This window comes from Microcebus murinus, chromosome 18, assembly GCF_040939455.1.
Source record: "Microcebus murinus isolate Inina chromosome 18, M.murinus_Inina_mat1.0, whole genome shotgun sequence".
In the NCBI taxonomy this organism is placed as follows: domain Eukaryota; kingdom Metazoa; phylum Chordata; class Mammalia; order Primates; family Cheirogaleidae; genus Microcebus; species Microcebus murinus.
The window spans coordinates 32395580-32419068 of NC_134121.1; the positions used below are offsets into that span (position 1 = coordinate 32395580).

General features: G+C 44.1%; 1 protein-coding gene across 2 annotated transcripts; it reads left to right on the forward strand.

Annotated features, from left to right (window-relative positions):
• On the forward strand, nt 1-8586 carry MRPS23 (mitochondrial ribosomal protein S23). Of its 2 annotated transcripts, none has more exons than XM_012761882.3 (5): nt 1-99; nt 649-819; nt 6470-6547; nt 6733-6859; nt 7582-8586. In XM_012761882.3, the coding sequence occupies exons 1-5, from the start codon at nt 56-58 to the stop codon at nt 7723-7725; spliced, it is 564 nt and encodes a 187-aa protein (XP_012617336.1). In that variant the 5' UTR covers nt 1-55; the 3' UTR covers nt 7726-8586. The 2 variants fall into 2 exon arrangements, with proteins under 2 accessions (XP_012617336.1, XP_012617412.1); XM_012761958.3 differs by having other exon boundaries at nt 7588-8586.
• Nucleotides 8587-23489: the final 14903 nt, after the last annotated feature.

Genomic DNA, 23489 nt, shown 5'->3' on the forward strand with positions numbered 1-23489 from the left:
ACTCCCGCTTCCGGTTCCGGTAGCAGGTGGTCACGCTGTGTTCTAGCCCCTGGCCATGGCAGGCAGCCGACTGGAAACCGTGGGGAGCGTCTTCTCGCGGTTCGTGCTCGGAGCCAGGGGTGGGCTGAGCCGGCCTCCCCCAGGCGGGGGTTCTCGGCGGGTCACGCTCTTCCTTGGGTGGGCCTGGGCAGGGCGAGGCATTCTGTAGGGTGCGGGTGTCTGAGCCGGGCGAGGCCCTCTCTCGTGCTCTCTCTCCTGGCTCCGAATGGTTATGCTTGACGTCTCCTTGAATTTATCTTTCACGTTATAGATTGCACGCCTCTACCCCGAATGGAGGTCTCTAGAAAGAGGAAGGGAGGAGAGCTTAATGGGCCAGACTGGACAGTCCTTGCATTTTCCGTGATGGAACGGGGGTGGGACGCATATAAGGGGACGATAGAGGGACTTAACCTCTGAGCATTGTTAGGTTGGTTTGGGATGTAGAAATATCTTCCCTGTATGGGGGAGCATCCCTCGTTCTCCCTCCTCCCTCGTTTTATGATGTGGACTGCATGAAACCTTTGGTGTCCCAGGCTGTGTGTTTGACTGATTCATGGGCTTTGGCAGGCTGTTGTAACTGACTGGCTTTCGTTCTGTTCCTTCCCTAAGGACGCGGGATCTGATGCGGGCTGGGGTGTTGAAAGAGAAGCCCCTCTGGTATGACATTTATGACGCCTTTCCCCCGCTGAGGGAGCCGGTCTTCAGAAGGCCCCGCTTGCGTTATGGCAAAGCCAAAGCTTCCATCCAGGACATCTGGTACCACGAGGATCGGATCAGAGCGTGAGTGTGCAGCCCGTGTAGTGCACAGGAGGCAAAAGAACTTCAGAAGGAAAGGTTTAGGTAGCAGTCTGGTAATTTAAATAAGGAATTGACCTCCCTGTGGAGGTCTTGTATGTCTAGCTAAATTAGGGAATCGATACCTCCGCCCCCTCCCCCCATGTTGAGAGAAACAGACGTTCTGAGAAGTGTAATCTGGAGGTCAGCAACTGACAGATCATAGCAATTATAGCTATCCTGTTTCTGCACATCTGTTTTACAAGCCTTATCTCATTATCTCATAGGCATAACTCTAACCCTGTACGGTAGGTATCCTTGTCTGCGTTTTATTCAAAAGCACTGTGAGGCTCCAGGAAGTTAACCTCCTGTGGTTAAGGAGGTGGCAGTTCTGGGAGTTACATCTCTGACTCCAAGTTTATGTTGGTCATTGTGCCTGCTTTCTCCAGGAGTGTTAGGAGGAACGTGTTCTATGGATCTAGTAGCAGGGATCTTTGAAGCCACTCAGACAGAAGGATGCTTTAATAATCCAAGGGATTTAAAAGTAATCATTGCTAGGGATTTGAAGGAAGGTGCTCGCATTCTTTATTTCTTTAGTATCTCTTTCCTCTTTTATTATAAAAGTAATTATTATAGGCTGGGCGTGGTGGCTCATGCCTGTAATCCTAGCACTCTGGGAGGCTGAGACAGGATGATCGCTCAAGGTCAGGAGTTCAAAACCAGCCTGAGCAAGAGCGAGACCCAAGTCGCTACTAAAAATAGAAAGAAATTAATTGGCCAACTAAAAATATATAGAAAAAATTAGCCAGGCATGGTGGTGCATGCCTGTAATCCCAGCTATGGGGAGGCTGAGGCAGATAGATTGCTTGAGCCCAGGAGTTTGAGGTTGCTGTGAGCTAGGCTGATGCCATGGCACTGTAGCCCGGCCAACAGAGTAAGACTCTGTCTCAAAAAAAAAAAAAAAAGAAAGTAATTATTATAAAAGTATAATAATAATTATAAAAGTATTAGACTCATTGTAGAAAATTTAGAAACTAAGGAAAAACATAAAGAAGAAAGCACACATCACCCATAATTCCACCATCTAGAGGTAAGAGTTTGAAGGCAAGTCCTGCTGTTTACTCAACTGTGTGACCTTGAGTAAACAATTACCCCTGTAAGCTTCAGTTTCTACACAGTAAAATATAATGATAGTACTTCATAGAGTTGTAAAGATTTAATAAGGTAACACAAAATCTTTAGTTCAGTTCCTGGCACAAAGTAAGCCTTCAATGAATGTTAACCATTATTGATATTGTTATCCACAATATTTGGGTTGGTTTCCTTACATTGTTTTCTGTGTGTATGTGTGTATATAATTTCATCATAACATGATACAAATAATGTGTCCTTTTTTCTATTTATTGTGAGCACTTTTCCATTTTTTTTTTTTTTTTTTTTTGAGACAGAGTCTCGCTTGTTGCCCAGGCTAGAGTGAGTGCCGTGGCGTCAGCCTAGTTCACAGCAACCTCAAACTCCTGGGCTTAAGTGATCCTACTGCCTCAGCCTCCCGAGTAGCTGGGACTACAGGCATGCACCACCATGCCCGGCTAATTTTTTTATATATATATATTAGTTGGCCAATTAATTTCTTTCTATTTATAGTAGAGACGGGGGTCTCGCTCTTGCTCAGGCTGGTTTCGAACTCCTGACCTCGAGCAATCCGCCCTGCCTCGGCCTCCCAGAGTGCTAGGATTACAGGCGTGAGCCACCGCGCCCGGCCCACTTTTCCATTTTTTATACATTAAAAAACACATTAAACTATTGTGAATGTTCTGTATTTAACTATTTCTCTAGTGTTGGCCATTTATGCTGTTTATATAATATTAGCTATTATAAATAGTAATATTTTTGATTTTCTGTCTTTCTCTGTAACACTGATTATTTCCTTAGGGTGGATTTCTATCACTAGAATTGATTAGGTTAAACAGTATGGACATTTTTAAAGCTGTTGCTGTAGTTAGATAATTTGTTTCAAAAAAGTTATCTAGTTATCTGATTAGCAGTTTCTGAGAGTCCTTTATACTTGTCCACATTGATAGTGGTTAAGTTTTTTTTTTCTGATCTAGATAGTTTTAAAATAGTGTCTAGAGCTTTTAATTTTTGCTTATTTGATTAGTAAGAAATTTCTTCCTTTTCAAGTTTATTGGCCATTTGAATTTATTTTTGAAATACCCATGTTCTTTACCTATTTTAATAATTGTTACTATTTATCAGAGTTCTTTATAGAATTAAAGGTATTAATCCTTTGATGTACGTTGAGACATTTTTTCATGTTGTTGCCATTTGTAATACTATTTTGTATATAAGTAGATTATTTCATTCCACATATGTGTTTTGTGGTGCCTTCTATATGCCAGGCATTGTGCTAGACATTGTGCTGGAGTGTTTTATGTTTTCCAATTTACCAGTTTTTTCTTTTTGTTCATTTCATTGCTTTTAGGGTTAGAGGGTTTAGAAAGGTCTTTTTCCATAAACTCAACCATCTTTTTCTGAGTTACTTTCAAAGTGCAAATCAGGTGTTGATGCTAGTAGAAATATTCATTCTTTAATGTCTTTCTCTCTCCTTTTCCCCCCAAACCTAAATAGCTGCAGAAAATGTGCTTCTAATGGTTCCCAGCAACATTCTTTAAAATGTCTTTCAAATTCTGTTTTTTTCATAGTAGAAAAAGAACAGTTCAGATGTCATACTCGTTTGGGAATATTTCTCTGCTGTCTCCCAGTGTTAGTGTTTCTCCTTCTGTATACCCTGAATAGCTTATTCATGTTGCCCCTGTTAAGGTGTTAACTTGTCACTAACAACTCTGTGTGACAAACGCCCTATCTTTATTTAATAACAAACATTTATTAAACACTGCCGTGGGCCTGGCATTGTCATAGTCATCCTTGTGACCTCAGTACTTAGTGTGTGGTAAGTTGCTTGTTAGTTGTCTTTTGAGTGAAGAAACTAATGGATTAATTACTGAACAAATGAACCACGAGGCTAGTAGAGGGAGACATGAGAGAAAATTCCTTGGAGAGCAATGATGAAGGCCCAGGATTAGGGCTGTTTGGAGAATGACTATCAAAGCTTTATTTATTCCTGAAACAACTTTAGGAACAGTGGATTAGAAACCACTTCTGTGGCGACATTTGGCTTCCCTGTACACATATCTGAGCTTTAAGTAAGTGGTAAATCACTCACAGGGAACTTACTGATAAAGTCCTTGCCCTCGAATACTGATGTCAGTTAGTTCTTCGAATTTGTATGGTTCCTTTTCTCTTAAGTAATTGTGTCTAATTGAAGTTAATATACATCCCTAATTCTTATCTCTATTCCTGGATGCAAGAAAATGGAATTTATAAGGTCATTATATTCTCCATTGGGGCCTAGGCACTTTTCATTTGAGGATGCTCTTTTTTTTTCTCTCCCATAGCACTTGTTTGAGGTAGCAGAACAAGTGTGTTCTTGCTCTACTTGGAAATTTTCAGGGTAAGACATGAGATGTTTGGGAGGAATAAATATTTTTTTCAGCACCTTTGTGCTCAGATCCATTGCCTGAACTTGGTTAGGATGCTTTTGTGGTTTATTTAGATAATAAAATCATTTGTGCTTCTGCTGCTGTGGATAGCATTGGACTGTGGACTGGGTGATAAGTCATTGGAGAATATTTTACTGATCCCTCTTTCTGGTTAAATATTAATACTATTAATGCCAAAATAATAACAAATTCACTGAACCTTTCTTTAGCTTTTTTTTTTTTGTGTGTGTGTTTTTGATATTTTAAAGAACTTACAGACTTAAGCCCACTGGTGCATGTCTGTAGTCCCAGCTACTTGGGGAACTGAGGCAGGAGGATTGCTTGAGTCTAGGAGTTTGAGGCTGTAGTAAACTATGATAGTGACTATGAATAGCTACTGCACTCCAGCCTGGGCAACATAGTGAGACTCTGTCTCTTAAATATAACAAAATAAATTCCAGATGTATCAAAACCTAAAACCTAAATGTAAAAAGTGACACCATTACAGTACTGGAAGAAAACATAGGAGTATTTAAAAAATAATCTGAGTGATAAAGGCCTTTCTAAGCATGACATAAAACTTAGAAGCCCTAAAAGAAAATATTAAAATTTTCTGCACAAAAAAGTACCATGAGTAAACTCAAAAGACAACCAATAAACTGGAATGATTTTTCAAAATGTATGACAAAGGACTAATTTCCTATTAATATGGCTATAAAATTTGCTTATAAATCATTAAGAAAAAGACCACTCTCTTAGTTTTGGCTGCTATAACAAATTACCATAGACTGGGTGGCTTATGAACAACAGAAATTTATTTCTCATAGTTTTTGAGGTTGGGAAGTCTGAGATCAGGGTGAGATCATGGTTGGTTTCGGTGAGGGCCACTTCCTGATTCCTCACATTGGGAAGAGCAGAGAGCAAGGAAGCTCACTCTGTCTCTTCTTATAAGGGCACAAATCCCATTATGAGAGCTGTACCCATGGCCTGATTACCTCCCAAGGGCCCTATCTCTAAATACCATCCTACGGAGGATTAGGGTTTCAACATGAATTTTGGGGGAACACAGACATTCAGTCCATAGCAACCTCCAAATAGAAAAATGGGCAAAGAACATGGACAATTCACAGAAAAGGAACTTCAGTTTGTTTTTAAACCTGAAAAGATATCTAAACTCATGAGAAAAGCAAAACTATGAAGAGTTATAATTTCTCACCTATCAGATTGCAAAGATCTAAAAGTTGGAGAATGTAACATGGTCAGGGTATGGGGAAATAGGCACTCATACATGACTGGTGTGAATTTAAATTGGCACAACTGCTTTGGAAAGCAATTTGGTAATTTGGAAGGCTTAATTACATGTGCACATACCTTGATCCACTAATACTATGTTTTGAATTTGTTCCCCTGACTAATTTGCACAGTATACTAAGAAGTATAGATAAAGGTAATCATTGCAGCACTGTCTAGGGTAGCAGTGGACTGGAAGCAGTCTACATGCACTGATTTGAAATGATCTCTGAGAAATATTAAGTAAAAAAGGAAAGATATGGGGAGGGAGAAATGGGGAATGACTGCTTAATGGGTGTAGGGCCTCCTTTTGGGGTGATGCAAATGTTTTGGAATTAGAGGTGACAGTTGTACAACTTTGTGAATGTACTAAATGTCACCGATTTTTTACATTTAAAAATGGTTAATTTTATGATGCATGAATTTTACCTCAATTTAAAGAGAAGCAAATTGTAGAGCAAGGTTTACCATTTTTTGGGTTAAAAAATGTGACTGGGAACAGGGCATGATAGTGTATATGTGATTGTATATTAGTGGAATTTCCAGATGGATATATAAGAAACTGGTAAGTGTTGCTCCAGGAGAGGGGGACTGGGGGACTGGTGGGCAGAGGGGGAGGGGGTGTTCCTTTTCACTGACCACCCTTTAGTACCACTTGATGTATTTACCACGAGCATACATTACTTATTTGAGAAAACAACTGTCTTAGGCTAGGTAGATCATGCTATACTTAGCTCCTCAGGGCCTGGTAGTTATTCTTTATTACTTTTATTCCATTCTTGGCTACAATCTATAATTAGAGATTTATATTTGTTTGTATTTTCTAGGAAATTTTATTCAGCCTATGGATCTGGTCAAAAAGCTTTTGATTTGTTCAATCCAAACTTCAAGTCTACCTGTCAACGGTAAGCTATTTTACAAGTCCTGGATTACTTTTTTTTAAGGATTTAGTTATCAGTTTGAGGAGTTTTGTTGAGAGGGATGGTCCTATAGGAAGATCTGTCTAGGGAATACTTGATACTGTGTAACAGCATGTCTTGACAACTTTGACATACATACAGACCTAAATTGTGAGTACTTGGAATTCCAGGTTTGTGGAGAAATACACTGAGCTACAGAAACTTGGAGAAACAGATGAAGAGAAATTATTTGTGGAAACAGGGAAGGCTTTATTGGCAGAAGGTGTCATTTTAAGACGAATAGGAGAACCAAGGACTGTGAGTATTGTATTGTTAAAATTATTATTGGATTATAGTATAAAGTGTCATAGTATAATGTAAATACTATGTAGATAGTTGTTATACTGTATTTTTTGAAATTTGTATTCTTTTTCTTTAAAGCATTTTATTTTATTTTAGAGATGGGGTCTTGCTTTGCCTCCCAGGCTAGATCATAGCTCACTGCAGCCTTGAACTCCTAGGCTCAAGTGATCCTTCCACCTTAGCCTCTGCAGTTGCTAGGATTATAAGCAAGAGCCACTGTGCCTGACTAAAATTTGTATTATTTTTTAATTTTTAATTTTTTAAAAAACAATTTCCACCTGTAACTGGTTGAATCCACTTATGTGGAACCTACAGATACAGAAATTGAATGTACTATTGCCTATTTGTCAGAAGTTAGAGGGAGGCTTGGTTTTCTTTCCCCAACCTTGGCTCATGTTCTTAAACTCCAGGTCAAATACTATTAGATTGAATGTACTGGAATGTTGTGGTAATGGCTGCTACTTGGAACAAGTGAGCTGTCATTAGGGCTTTTGAAATTGTGGTTCTATAGAAATCTGTATTATCTTTGATATTTGTTATAATAGAATTTAACCTGAGATATTAGTGCTAAATTTTTTACTCAGAGACAGACTGTGCCTAGTCATATGGCTTTAGACAGTTAATTGAGTGCAAATGATAACATCTGTGTGAAGTACTTATATATTTGGTCTTTTAAGCAACAGGAAGGTAGTCACATTTCCTCAAGATCCGAACACATGAGTGTCAGACCCCAGACTGCGCTGGAAGGAAACCAGCCTGAGAAAGAAGTCCCACAGGACCAGAATTCGGCAGCACCTGAAGAACAGCCAAAAGGTCTCTGACCGCCCTGAAGATTGTATACTGTGTATACTGACATCCACACTGTACTGACTAGACGAATGCTGAGCTATTTATAACAGTTGAACTGTGTAAATGTTTCTTAATCTCTAAGGCATTAGAGATTTGTTTGTCTTCTCTTAGTTCTGATTTCTGGGTTGTCATAAAGCCTCAGTATCATGGTTGGAAAGAAGCAGTTATGTGAACTTTTATGTTAGGACATTACTAAATAAAAAATTCCCTAGCTGCTTATAAAGTAAATTTACTTTGAAATTGTAAATTACATGAGGAAACCTTTATAAAGATTGTTTGAGTGGGACTCAGATTCTGAGTAGGCTTGCTTGGATGTTTGTTAGCATGTGGGCTGGCTACATTTGATTCCCTGGTCTGTGTCTCTTCTCTGGATTATCACATTTACCTGTACACACGGTGTGGTCCCTTGGCCAGCTGTTTCTGTCTGTAGAAAGTCTTTGTCCTTTTTGCCATAGAACTATTAACCTTCAACCTGGGAGGCCAAGCTGACTTGTGCTTTGCGGTAAGAGTGAGGACCTGAGACTGCTGAGGGACAAAAGGCCAAGACTATAACTTTAATTTTATGGATTGAGTGTGCTGGGGCCAGTTAATGTCGGCCTGCACATAGTGGGCTGCTCGGTACATGTTTGTTCAATGAATGAATGACTACATCCAGCTAAAGACTGCACTCAGGTGGCGTCTCTGTGGGTGACTGGAGTGCCAAGAGGGAGGCAGCTGATTTGGATGATGCTGTCTGCCAGCATCCACCTGCCTCTCTGGGGCCAAGGCGTGCTTACAGGTTCTGCCTTCTTCATTTTCCTGTGTTTTACTAAATAAATGAAATATTCCTCTGAGATTATAGTCTTTGTATTTGTCATCAAGCCAGTGTCTTTCAGTTCTTAGTAGTAAACTGCTTCAGAAATTCCTTATTTTAAGACTCATGTTGCTCTTCTACCCACTTGTCTTTGTGCACAGTCTCTTCTCTCTCCTGGTGGACTGTGGTGCAGGGTCTGGTCCACATCTCACAGTCTCTGTGTGGTACACATTCTTGCACATGGTTCTCCGTTAATGCAGGTGAATGAGTACATGAGGCAAAAGCAGTTCTCAGCCACATTGCTCCCACCGACCTTTATCCTTGTGTTTGGGGAATGAATGCTTTGCTTTTAGATGGGCGAGTACATTTCATCCATTCAAAGACATTAGGCAGCCATTGAGTACCAAATATCAGGCCAGACCTTGGGAAGAGGACTTAAACAGGCGAAGGAGACAGTTCCATGTTCAGAGGAACAATCAGGTCACTCATTATCTCTCTAAACCTTATGTTTCTGGATTTTTTAAAGGCAGTTTCTCTGCCACAACGATGAAGACTTTAAGAGTTATTTGTCGCATAATCCTTTTAAAAATTACACATGTACGTGGTTCAAAGTTTAAAGATAAAAAGCCAGTCTCCCACTCATCCCTGTCCCTCAGCCGCCCATTTTCCCTCCTCTGAGGTGGCCACGGTTACCATTTCCTTGTGTGGCCTTCCAGAAATATTTTGGGCACATACGTGGAACACATAATGCATACTGTTCTGTACCTTGTTTTTCCAGTTAACATGACTCATCTTTTGTGTGGATGCCTAATTCAATCATTGCCAGATGAAAATGTTCATTGTTTCTGTTTTACTGTGCTGCAAATGAGATAGGATAGTTATGGGATGCTGGATTGAGGAATAGCTTATCTTCAGTTTTGATACTGTCCATCATAGAAATTGTGCTAAATTATACTCTCACCAGCAATGTATGAGAATGTGTGTTCTCCCCACATCTGATCTTGTCAAAGCAGACTGGGAGTCTCAGGAGGACACCCTAAGGCCTGGCAGAAGGGAGGGAGACCGTCCCTGTTGAGCAAACCTCTGGACGGGGGGAAAAGCTGCTGTCACTGACATCTTTAGGTTGAATAGCCATGATCAAAACACAGTGAAAGGTGTAAAGCTTACTTGGAGAATTCAGAACTGTGCCCACAGTTTGGGTAAAAGCCACTGTCAGGAACCCTTAGTGTTCTGGGGAGAATGGAAGTGTGACCTCATACTTGCCTTTAAAGAGTTAGAATTTATTTGGGAAGACGAGTGACTTTTGAAACAGCAAGATGAACAGGCATCTTTTTAAATTATGGAAAAGTACGGTAGGTTCGGGGGCTGAGGGATCAGCTCTGGATCTGTCTAGGAACGCACGTGAGCCTGGAAGGGCAGGTGGAATGAAGTGTGCCTGCTGCTTCCTCCACCGCCGTGGTCTGCAGGAATCGTACCTGCCGTGCCCTTTTCAAATGGTGTCTCTACTCGGAAACTAAAGTCCCAATCAGGTGTCAAGTCCCTTCTCAAACTCCCTACCGATTGCACTCCTAGGGTGCTTCACTGTGGCTGGTACACCTGATCTGCTGTTTTTACTCCTGCCTAGTTTACTGTGGTAGCTACATTCAAATGGTAGCTATTGTTTCCCTGTTAAGAGTGTAGATGAGGGCAGAAATATCCTTATCCTTTGTATGCACAGATGCATTAAACAGCCTTTCAGGAACAGACCCTCCAATTGGTTTGTTGAGCCCAAGGAAAGGAAGGCAGGTGTCCAGGTTGCAGTGAAGTCTGTAGCAGGCAGGTGTGAAGATCGGGGTTCTAGTTCTGGATACTCCAGTTTTTACTGGCATGACCTTGTGCCTGCCACTGCCTCCCAGCCTGCAAAATAAGGACAATGTTTTGTCTCTTTGGCTTCAAGTTAATGTTGTGAGGATTAACTGAGATAATGAATGCAAAGCTCATTTGTAAAATGTGTGGCACGTGCTTTTAGTACTATTTTGAGAAGTAGTGGAAAACCTGTTTGACCAGGTGGGATATGATCATATCACAGTGGCCGTGTCAACTACAGGGAGGAGCTCAGTTGGGTATGGGAACGTTTGAGCCCGGAAGGAATGAAAGCGGTGTCAGATGGAAGCAGGGTTTGCCTAGGAGTGAGGTAAAAGATTGGAAAGGGGAGTGGGCAGGGAGGGAGGGAAGAGGGAACATGTCAGACAACAAAGAGGCAATTTCAAGGTTACAAACCCGAGTGACCGCAAGACCAGAAGCATCACTAACAGGCAGCCAGTCCTGAAAGTGGAACTGGTGCTCTCAGGGAAGAGACCTTCAATTCTCAGCCTACTAAGTTGGCGGTGATGGTAGTGTTCCAGTGGGGGACAGATACAGGATAGGTGTCTGGGAGAGAGGGAGAAAATCCCTAGTACAGGGACAAAGTTTGGAGAGAGGAGAATGAACGAGCTCTCCAAGGGGAGCGTGGAGAGAGACCCAGGATGTCGGGGGCTGGCCAGGTGAATGCTTTCAGTGAAAGGATAGGAGGAATGAGAAAGCCAACAAAAGAAACTGACATCCACATACACTATCGTCTAAATATCCAGACTTAAGAGATCCTGGCTTTACCAGATTTTACAGTTCTGTCTTTGCTTTTGTTGGTCAGACTTGATCCTTGATTGGTGCCCATAAAAGGCTAGACCAATTCTTTTTGTAGTTCAGTATAATACTGTCGAGAGTTCCCTGATAATGAAAGTGGTATTTGCTGAATAATCTGCCCCTAAAGGACTCCTGATTTTGTTAAAATGATACCTTTCTGTCTAAATAAATGATGGCTTGTCACTGAAAAACGTTCTGCAGACTTCTTTTTTTTTTAAACAAAGTCATTCAAGTGGGATAGGATTTTCTGTGCGGCTGGCACCGGTGCCCACCCCTGCCCCTGGGAGTGCAGACGAGGCTCGCTGGAATTGCTGGGCTGCATCCCTCCCTCTCGGCTCTTGTCTGTGACCACGTCTGACTCACAGCAGGCTGGCAGTTTTCCTGGATACATGGGAGTGAGGGCATGTGACACAACGTGGCACTGACAGTGAAAGCAAGCTGGCACCGCCTCACCCAGAAGATCGTGGAGCTAGGAGCAATGAAATGCCAGTCGGGTCGGGGTGGGGCCAGGGAGGACCCAGGCAATTATTTTCTTCCTGGTCTGTATCCCAGAGCTCTATTCCAGAACAGCCAGAACGTGGAAGGCTGACTCTGGCTAAGTTAGCCATGTGTTTCGAGCTTTTGACTGTGTTCACTGAGATGAGGGATGCCTGAGCCGGTTCAGTGAGCAACTTGGTTGAGGTCACCTTGGCTGGTGGAGGAAGGGCACCTGCCCTCCTGTGGAAAAGACGGGAAATGGCTTTCGTGTCGCTCCTAGGGTAGCGCTTAATGTGGCAAGCGGGTCTCTGATTGGATGAGCCCAGGCCCGAAGCAGTTTCTGTGGTGATGCTGAACCAGACAAGTGGTTATTGCTGCAGCACGGAAAGGTTGCTAGGGAAGGCAGAGGAGGCAGGAAGTTAAGTGCTATGCTCCCTGCCAAATGTCGCCACCACCAGCCTCCCTCCACCCGTACAGATGACAGACAGGGGGTTTTTGTTGAATACTAGCTGACAGTATTTCAGGTATGGTTTTTACCCTGGACAGCTGCTTTTCCTGGACTGCAACTTAAATAAATGTCAGTCACCGGACCTTCTAGATGCTCAGTTCTTTTAATTAAAAGAGGGTTCTAAGCAATATACAGTAGTGGTCTATTTATTATTTATCAAGCATTTTCCTTCCAGCAGTTAGTGAAAGGTCAGTGGCTTCAATGGATGCTTTGTTTTTTGGTGAGCAGCTTAGATGAAAAAGATACACAGGCAATCTCTGCTCCCTCCTGTTTGCTCACGGGCAGGACACTGTTTAATAGTCATTGTGGCATTTAGGACCGCAGGCCTCTGAAACACGCAGAAAAGTGCACGTGCATCCCTTGCTGCTGAACATTTCTCCAAAAGTAAACATCAGGTTGTGATGATGGTTAATAATGAGATATTGATTGTTTGAAAATGTCAGCGCCTGGAGCCAGGGGGCTCCAGCACCGCTAGATGGCGCTGCACGCCCACGCTGCTCCACTGCGAGCCTTTCCTTCCCTTGCCTCGGGGTACCTCGCCTTTCAAGGTTGGCGAGCGTCCTTGTAAAATAATGTTCTGGCTGAAATTTAGGAAGCTGAGGTCCTGGGGTGCTATTGGGACGGGGTAGAGATGGGAGGGGGCAGGTCACGGGACGAAGGACAGAGGCCCGCGGGGGACCGCACTGTTTGCATCGTGGTAGGAGCAGGAGAGGGGGAAGCTAACTGCGCCCCGAGACTCTGCCCGGGCGGCGTTTCCTGACCTCCCCGGTCCACGACACGTCTGCCATCGCGCTGCGGGGGACGGCGGGGACAGAGCGCCCTGCAGTAGGGAGGCAGTGCCTCGCAGTGGAAAAAACCCAGACCTTGGAGAACAGACCCGGGTTGGAAACCCTGATCTATCGCTTTGTCTCGTGACATTAATTAGGGGCGTGAGTGGACACCTGGAGCCCCAGTTTACCTGTGAAACAGGAGTAATAGCATCTACCTCATCATCGGGTTGTTGTAAGGGTCAAATGAGAACATGAACAGGGTTCCTGGCCGGTACTCAGTCTGCTCTCGCTGCCTGGAAGGCTCTCGGCAACTTAGGAGTCCCACCAGGTGGGGAGGAACGTGCCCTAAATCCACACGGAGAAGAATTAAAAAAAAGGCATCGTGTCCCCGCTCACCAGCCTCTCATCTGAACACCTAGCTTTCTCACCCCCAGTAGTTACTATCTCCTTTATCTACTTCCAACCTTCTAGTACCAAATGAACAAATAAGGTAAAATAAAATAATAAAATAAAATAAAGCAAAGGAGGAAACCAGAGAACATCTTGGGAGCTCACCTACCCTTGGAACTGACCCAATGCTGGTAGGTTTCACTGAAGAACTTGCTTTTAGTTAGTTATTTCTTAGATTGTGTGTGTGTAGAAACTGTCTATGGCACTCTCTCCACCTCTCCTTTCCTTCCTCTTGTTGCTCCCCCTGCTTTCTTTCTCCACCCCTGCACCCCAGATTGTTACTGAAAGCTCAGCACTTGTCCACGAGGCCGCATCAGGAGAATGAGAACAAGGGGTTTGGGGAGAAGGCAAGAGAAGTTTATTACTTTGCCGGCAAAGGAGGAAAATGGTAGACTCTTGTCTCAAAAAAAATCCAAATCTTCCTGAACATAAGAGAAACACAGAAATACAGCTTTTAAAGGGAAGGGCCTCAGTTCTAGGCTACTGTGTCAATGATTCTAATTGTCACGTTTCTTCTGAAGATAAGCCTGTGACCTCTGCCCACCTGGGCCCAAGTGGGCCCACCTCCTGGAGGGCCGGCTCTGGCCTGGGATGGCTGAGCTATCACCCATAACACAAAGAACAAAAGACATTCTCCCTGCTCCAGGGATGCAGGCCAGGTTGCAGTTCCCAAAAAGAGTGGGGACAGTTTTAAAAAGACACATAACATTTTTGCTATTTTTTCAGGCCATTCCCTCGGTTACATATTCCTCACTGTCAACATTTCCTTTCCATATCTATGGGCAGAGGGGTGACTACTATGTTACAAGATTATGGAGGAGAGCCAGGGGGTCGCTACCTAGAGGCCCAGCCTCAGAGACTCTGTTGCTAGGGCCTGGGGCTGGTCAGCGACTGGGCAGGAGTTTCTGGAACTCTTTCTGGCCCTCCTCCTGGTGAAGGGCATGGGGAGGCAGTGGGGTGCTGCAGAGATGGTGGGCAGGGTGGGGGTGAGGCCTGCAAGACCAGAAAGATCTATCCACGTCCTTCCTGCCATCTCACACCTTCTTACTCTCTTTTACCCTGGCTGGTCTGCAGCGTGTGGTGTGGCTCCTCTGCCTCTGGTTACCTGGAAGCGAGGCCAGAGGAGTGTAGAGCTAGGGGTGCCACTCAGGTGGGTTACAGAGGGTGGGCTCTGCTTCTTTCCTAAGTCTTAGTCAAAAGAACCAGGTTGAAATCCTGATGCTGACAGTCCTGTGCAGCTGTGGCTTTGGATAAGACACTTAACCACTTAGAGTCCCATCCAGCCCCAGTGCAGAATCTGGAATCTGAGAGTCTCCTGACAGTGTGTTTGTTGAGCGAATGCATAGACAAATGAATGGTTTCCTCGTTGTCGTGGCCCATTTACAGGATGGAGGATGAACACAGAACATAAAACACAAAAACGCACAACACAAAGAAAAACACAGACACATGTACAAACGGTTGACTCAAGTAATAATACACCAGGTCAGTTTTATTTTTATACTCTAAAAGATTAAAGTTAGTTCCTTGTACGTAACTGCCCAGGCATTGCAGCAATGGCCATAAATTCCAGAATAGCCTTAGGGAAGCAGATATCCCCTGACTCAGAATTTCAAGGTGGTTGCTCTAGGCACTAGGCTAAATAAAGGTACGAGATTAGCAAGGTTGGACAAGGTGAGCCACAGGGGGCATTTCTCATCCCCAGCTTCTCTTAGGATGACCCCCTAAGATCTTCCGCTGAACCCCAGCAGCTGTGCATGGCTTAGGTCGCCCTTCCCTTGAGGGGTCTTACCCATCATTGACTAACCAGCCATCTTATGGGGTGTACGCAGCAATCACAGGAACAATATGTTTATCGTGTGACCTCCAGATCCCCAATGCTGTGGGGCAGGGCTGCTCTTGCTACTCGCAGCTCAGGTCCTTTGTTATGCTTCTAGGCAACACCTTTGTTTATCATAGGGAGTCTGTCTAGAACACATTACTTTCAAACATTCTGGGCAGAACACATACATTACTCACTAACTTTAATTCTTAAACTAGGAAAATATATGTCAGTCCCCTGCACTCGTCTTTGGCACGAGGATGATAATATGGGCACCATGTACATTTAGGCGTGCAAAACCCAAGCTAGAAGCTGGCTGCGCAGAACTTTGTAAACTCTTAAGCCTTCTACAGTTACACAAAATAATGATGCAAGGAAGAAGAAAATGGCGTGGGGCTCAGAGGTGGTGGTGCTAGGCTTCACCCCAGAGGCCGTGCAGAGCCCGGGCCGTGGCCTGGGGACAGGCAGGGCAGCAGGACAGGGATGGCTGGTGGGAACGTTCTGCTTTCCAGTGCATGCCTGCTGGAGAATTCTCCTCTCCCGATGCGGGCGCAGGCGTGTGCTTGGGTCATCTTGCCAGCTTTCTGGCTCCTGCCACACGAGGCGAATGGCCCTGCCCTCTCTGCAGCCGGGGCCATTGCCTCCTCCGCCCTTGCAGAGCTCATGCCTTCCCCAGGCCTGGCTTCCCACCAGGAGCCAGCCTGGCTTAGGTGTCACTTGGCTCCTCAAGGCGTCCAGCCCCCCAGGGCATAATGTCAGGGACACTGGGTTTGCCGTGTAGTTACTGCTGTGGGTGGGGGCTGCACTTTCAGATGGCCAAAGGAAGGGCTCAGAGCCCAGTCCGGGTCACCCCAGTGAGTGTGCCTGAGCCACCTCCCCTGGTTTCTCTGCCCAGCCACACTCATGGGACCCCTGAGGCTAGAGCAAGAGGCTTAATTCCAGAAAAATTCCAATTTAAATTTTAAGAAGGGCAGGCTTGTCTTGGCAACCCTGCCCCAGCCTAACTTTCCCACTTGTTTATGTCAGAGAAGAGAAAAGAGGACCTGGGACAGGCCGCTGGGGAGGAAGGTCTGGTAACCTGAGCTCCAGGCAGACAGAGGGCACCGGAACGTTCCACAGTCCTGTCACTTCTGGCCTACCGGGCAACTTAACCTCCAATACAGCATGTTCTCAGGCTCAGGACTGTTTATTTCTTCCCCGCTGATTGTTGACATGCCTAGACCGGCTTCTTAAAAGAACCGCTTTAAACACCTGTAAAGTCTAAGAAGGTTAAATTTAGGAAGATCTCATGTGCAGGATTGAGGTCCCCTGAGCCATTGGCCACTTGTAATTAATATTAATGAGCAACAGATGACAGCTGTTCATTGTGCGACTGACACACACATTGTCAGCCCCCAAAGGGGAGGCTCTAAGATCTAAAGGACTTGAATATACTTTACCGTCATGTTGAAGAGAATAAAACTTTCAGGGTGTAATCAAGATTTCTTATATGTGAGAATCCAATGACCCATAGGCAATGTTTGCCTTAAAAAAAGAGAAAAATGAGTATACTAGCATTGCTTACTGACATTAAAGCTAGCTCCTCTAGTCCAAAAATGAGGCAGAAGATGGCATGTGCAGCAGACAGAACATTGGGGGAGGCTCCTGGGGCCCCAGCCTGGCCCCTGCTCACCCACTAATTGGCCATATGACTTTGGTAAGTCTTTACACCTTTTCAGGCATTTGTAAAACAAGGCTGTTGAGCTACAAGATCCCTGAAGTTCTGTTCTTTGGGTCTGTGGGTCCAAGAAGAGCTGCAGAGATGAGGAGAGCCAGCATGTTCCAAGATTCATTAAATACTTATTTACAATCTTTTCACTTTTTAAATTTAATTATGGAAACTCTCATAAAGGTAGAGAGAATCGTATTAATATAAAGATCCTCTGTGTTCATCATGTCTACTAAAACATTATTAACACTTTGTTATATTTGCTCATCTGTTTTTTTTTTTTTCTGCAGTATTTTAAAGCAAGTCCATATATAACCTCTTTCACCCAAGGCTTCAGCCTTTCTCTGAAAAAATAAGAATCTTTCTTTTTCTTGAGACAGCGTTGTACTCTGTTGCCTGGGCTAGAGTATAGTGGCATCATCATAGCTCACAGCAACCTCAAACTTCTGGGCTCAAGTAATTCTCCTGTCTCAGCCTCCCCAGTAGCTGAGACTACAGGTCCATACCACCACACCTGGCTAATTTTTCTATTTTTTAATTTGTAGAGACAGGGGTCTTGCTCTTGCTCAGGGTGGTCTTGAACTCCTGGCCTCCCAAAGTGCTAGGATTACAGGCGTGAGTTACCGTGCCTGGCCTAAGATCGTTTCTTGTACCAACACAATACCATTATCAAACCTAACAAGGTAATTAGCCATTCTTGAATATTACCTCCTACTCAGTCTATTTTCAAATTTCCCCACCATCTTCTGAATAGGCTGCCCACTCCCTCATACCCCAAGCCTCTCGCTGGGGCCAACCAGCCACTTTTAACCATTTCTGTTTTTAGTGCTTCTGGTGGTGACCTTCACATCTGCAAATAATCAGCTTATCCCACCATTTCTTGCTTTACCAACTGTAGTCAATGTCTCCTGGCTTTCTGCTATGCTAGGTGAGGATTTAGCCACGTAGATTCTTTTTCCTCCCAGTGTGGTATATTTCCATTTTAGTTCTTCTGTGTAGTAACACTTATTAAGGCTCTGTTTTGAGTTGAATTGTGTCCCCCCAAAAGATATGTTGAAGTCCTAATAACTGGTGGCTGTGCATGTGATCTTGTTTGGAAATGAGGTCTTTGCAGCTGTAATCAATTTAAGATAAGGTGGTGTTGTATTAGGGTGGGCCCTAAATCTAGTGACTGGTGTCCTTTCAAGGAGAGAGAGATTTGGGAACAGACACACACAAACAGGAAAGACAGCCTGGGGTGACGGAGGCCAGGTTAGAGTGATGCAGCCACAAGCCGAGGACCACCAAGGACTGTGGAGACCCCCAGATGCTGGAAGAGGCAGGAAGAATTCTTCCCTCCAGCGTTCAGAGGAAGCATGGCCCTGGCACGCCTTGATTTTGGACTCCTGGCCTCCAGAACTGAGACAGAATAGCATTCTGATCTTTCAGGCCACTCAATTTGTGGCAGTTTGTTACAGCGGCCCTTGGAAATGAGTACACGTCCTTTTACCTTTGGAGCATTACATAACATACTGATCCTCTGTGTATCGGTCCATCAACGACCTCCTGACTTCCTACTTTGTAAGACGCGGGTAAAAACCAAAGGTTTCTACTGACAGCTGATGGACCCAGGGTCCGAGAAGTCTTGAGTGATCAGGACACGCACTAGTACAAAGGGCCGATGCTGTCACCCTGGGGCTGTAGGATGTCCTGACGATGTGTCCACAGTTACTAGTCCCAGGGCCCCTCCCTGAGTTAGAGCTATGTCAGCCCCTAAGCTCCAGCAGCCGGGCCTGCCTGCTCCCGTCTTGCTCACAAAGGCCTGTTCCCTCTGGAAATGTCCCAGATTCTGCACGCTGGCATTAGAGACCAGTCCCCTCATACAGCAGCTTCCTCTGAACCTGCTTGGGCAGCGAGCCATCGCATGCTCTGAGAGGTGCTAGGAAATGGTCGTAGGATACATACTTTTGTGTTTTCTTCTGTAGGAATCTTATTGCCCATTTTTTCCTTTATGATGATCCATGGGAAAAGTACCCACACCCCATCTTGGTTCAAGAAAAAACATTCTTGCTTTTGAACTGGGGTGGTTTACTTTTGTCATCTTGGCAACTCTGGTATCTTAGTATCCCTCTTAGTTCTGGCTGTAAGGACATTCAGAGCTAAATTTACAGTCACATGCAGCTTCGGAATAGGAGCTTATGATCACATTGTCTTTGATTATTATGAAATATTTCAGGCATTCAAAAATTACAGGGAATATATAACAAATATACGTGTACCTACTACCTAGCTTAAGACATGAAACTTAACAAATACAAATGAAGCCTCTTGTATCCATTCCTGATCTCTTTCTCCTTCCCTACCCTTGTGGTATCTTTCTTCACTTGGTAGTCATCTTTCTCATCTAAAAAATAATAATTTTTCTGAAAATGCATGCATCTATAACAAACGTATAGTATTATTTCGTACCTTTTAAAACATCATTAAGTGGTTTCATACTACACATATCCTTCTGTAATTTGACCTTTTTACTCAAGAGTTTTCTTTTGAAACTTGCCGGCTTTGCCACATGTAGCTCTAGTTAATCATTTTTCACTGCTGTATGGAGTTCTCTTGTAAAACTAGACACATGACCAGGCAGGGTTTAAGAGCATGGCTCTGGGGCCTTGGTTCTGTGACCTTCCACAAATTACTTAATTACTCATTTCTTGAGCGCCTACTATGTGATAGGTGCTCTGCAAACATTATCGTATTCAACCTCACAGCAACTGCATGAAATAGAAGTGTTATTCCCAGAACCATGATTCAAGGGAGGCCGTCTCATGCCAGGGCCTCCTGCAGGGCTGCCACGTGGGTGGACTCCGCCTGGGCACTGTTTGCACAGAGTAGAATGTGAACGGCCTCCCTGGGGCTTGTGCAGGGCAGTGGCCCTGGCCTTCTACTAAGCAAGAGCTTGAAGAAAATGCTTAGAAATGACACGCTCAGAAGGGTAAACCCCGCTAAGCACTGAGGGGCCTTTCTGCTCTGGATTTATGGCCCTTTCATAAGGTCATAGTTCTTCAGGTGTTAACAGTCTATTGCCATGCGAGCCCTCCCACCTACAGCAGCATTTGTTTAAGAGGGGAGAGCCCGGCGTGGGCCCCGGCTCTGACACTAGCCGTGTAAGGGCACAGACTCGGCCGCCGTCCGTGGCTTTCTCCCGTGGCCACCGCAGACGTGGTGAGCACTATATTACCAGCGTGCCTCGCGCCGATGATGTGTTATGGATAAATCATTAAGGAGGCAGCTCACCGCGGTGATGTATTGGTGTAATAGATCATCAGAGTGAAGTCTTCTACCGACACACGGGCTGGCTCAAAGGGTGGTGTCATTCAGGGAAGAATTAGCCCAGCAGCAGATCTGGCTTAATTACAGGATAAAAGGTTTGTGAATGATCGGCTGAAGTCTGCAGCACCAGCATTTTGATTCTCGATGTAAAAGCATAATTGGGCTTCCTGAGAGAATTTTTGATTATTTTCAAACAGCCTCCCGCTTCATCACAACAGCACAACTTGCCACGTGGCTGCAGGGGCACCTTTTATTGGGGGGGGGTGTCTCCAGGCCCTTTCCAGGTCTGAATTATTGTCTTCCTTCCTTCCTTTTTTTTTTTTTTTTTTTTTTTTTGAGACAGAGTCTCACTTTGTTGTCCAGGCTAGAGTGAGTGCCGTGGCGTCAGCCTAGCTCACAGCAACCTCAAACTCCTGGGCTCGAGTGATCCTTCTGCCTCAGCCTCCCGAGTAGCTGGGACTACAGGCATGTGCCACTATGCCCGGCTAATTTTTTATATATATATATCAGTTGGCCAATTAATTTCTTTCTGTTTATAGTAGAGACGGGGTCTCGCTCTTGCTCAGGCTGGTTTTGAACTCCTGACCTTGAGCAATCCGCCCGCCTCGGCCTCCCAAGAGCTAGGATTACAGGCGTGAGCCACAGCGCCCTTCCTTCCTTCCTTCCTTCCTTCCTTCCTTCCTTCCTTCCTTCCTTCCTTCCTTCCTTCCTTCCTTCCTTCCTTCCTTCCTTCTTTCCTTTTGTAGGTCACAGAAGGAGTTAAGGGAGATAAAATTCAGGAGGCCTGCCTTTCAGGCCTTCAGAATAATGTCTTTGGCAATTGGACCATTGGAATCAAGTGATTTATTTGAATCGTGAAGTGAGACAGTGGTTCTCAACTGCCAACCTAGGTCTGTGAACATGTGCGGGGAACAGGGGGCGGTCTGGCGAGGGTGTGTCTCAGGACATCAGTGTTTTAGGGATAATAATAATAATCATGTTTATCTAACACTTAACAGGCGCGTAACATTGTGCTAAAGGCTTTGCATGGATCGCTTAATGTCATTTAATCCACACGACACCATCGTGAGACAGGCATTATGATTACTATCATTGCCATTTTCCAGATGAGGAGACCAGCCAACAGCTGGACCTGCTGGCCAAGGTTGCACAGCTGCTTGTGGCAGAGCTGGTGTGCTTGATGAAGGTGATTCTTACATGCTTCTCTTATCACTTCCAGAGCTCCCCTTCCCCTTAGAACCCTAAAGCAGCACTTCTGGGAGCTGCAGACCTCAGTAAGCACAAAGATGTGTTTGTTGAACAACTGAAAATTTTATTTTAAAACACATAAACCAACTTTAGATGTTTCATAACACCTATTAGTAGGGTCTCAAATTTGGTCTGAGTTGGTGATTTCTTGAGAAGCTTGTCAGCTGAGACTTCCTGGCAACGTCAGATTAAACTATCTGAACCAACTCCCCCACTGGAGACAACTATAAAAGCTGTATAAAATAGTTTTTGCATCTTCAATAGTATTCAGTTGCTGACAGGACAGTAAGAAATAACTAGGTCAGCAGGGAAGGGAGACCAGGAACCAGAGAGGTGCATGAGCACTGAGCTGCTTTTGCCGTGAGGATATTCACTGGTCCTCTTTGGGGAACTTTCCCAGTGGGCTGCAGCCTAGCAGGGAGAGAGTACAGAATGGATGCCAGGAGTCAGCCCCAGGAGAGGAGGCCCTCTCTGTAGTAAGCTGGAGACCCCAGGGCTAGACTGTCATGCAGAATTACAACACAGGTTCCAATGGCCCAGGCTGTCCAGGTCCAGGAATCTCAGGCCTTGGACTTGGCTTAAGGTGGTCTCAGATTGCACGGCCCAAACACATTATAGAAGCAGATGATCTCATATTATTCCTATAAATAATTTTTAAAATACTGGGCTACGGACAATGATAACCAGGCACACAAGGAAACCAGATCCATGAGTTAGAACCAGCAAAAACAGACAATAGAAGCAGATCTATAAGAACCTTAGACATTGAAATTGTTAGACTACAGACAATACATGACATTTCTTGTTTATTATGTGTAAATAAATAAAAGATAAGCTTGAAGATATCTTCGGGGAACAGGAAATAGAAAACAACAGTTATTATGGGACAAATATTCAGCTACCTTCACTTTCCACCCTACCTCCCCAAAGAAGGAAGAAATTCTGAGCAGCAGAATTCAATATAAAAATTTCACTTTACTCAGTATTAGACAAACCAGAAAAGACTTTGTCCTGTCCTCATTATGTTCATTTTCAACAAAGAAGGCCGAACATAGAACTTCCTTTTGGTTTTTACTGGTGGCTCTTTAAGAAATTATAATTTGAATTTTATTATTAATGTGGAAGTAAGAAATTTCTTTAAATAGATTAGCTAAAAAATCTTGAAATAAAGACAATAGACTAAATATATATATATATATATATATTTTTTTTTTTTTTTTGAGACAAAGTCTCACTCTGTTGCCTGGGCTAGAGTGCCGTGGCATCAACCTAGCTCACAGCAACCTCAAACTCCTGGGCTCAAGTGATCCTTCCACCTCAGCCTCCTGAGTAGCTGGGACTGCAAGCATGTGCCACCATGCCCAGCTAATTTTTTCTATATATTTTTAGTTGTCCAGCTAATTTCTTTCTATTTTTTAGTAGAGATGGGGTCTTGATCTTGCTCAGGCTGGTCTTGAACCCCTGACCTTGAGTGATCCTCCCGCCTCGGCCTCCCAGAGTGCTAGGATTACAGGCATGGGCCACTGCACCCAGCCTAGACAATATATTTAACACCATATTCCCATTCCACAAAAAAGAGGGGAGGAAATATAACCTGAAATTTTTAAATCATTGTAGAAAATATTAAATTTCATATGTAAGTGTTGAAGTATGAAATGTAAGTAGCTGTGATGTTATGATGTATAGATGACATTGCTAAAAATCTTTAGGACACTGGAATATAATGACATAGTTAAAAACATGGACTCTACATCAGATAGACTGGGTGAGGGTTCCAGCTCTTATTCAACATTTTTAAGCCTTGTACAAGTTACTTAAATTCTCAGAGCTTCAATATGCTCATCTGCAAAAGGGGGGATAACAGTAGCACTGCTCTTGCTTGGAGGGGTTGTAAGGATCAAAAGAGATCCTAGGTGTTAGAAATGTAGTATTCTGCCAACATGTGAAACTTGCCTTCGTGACTTTAACCTCTTGGAACAGCATAACTGCATCT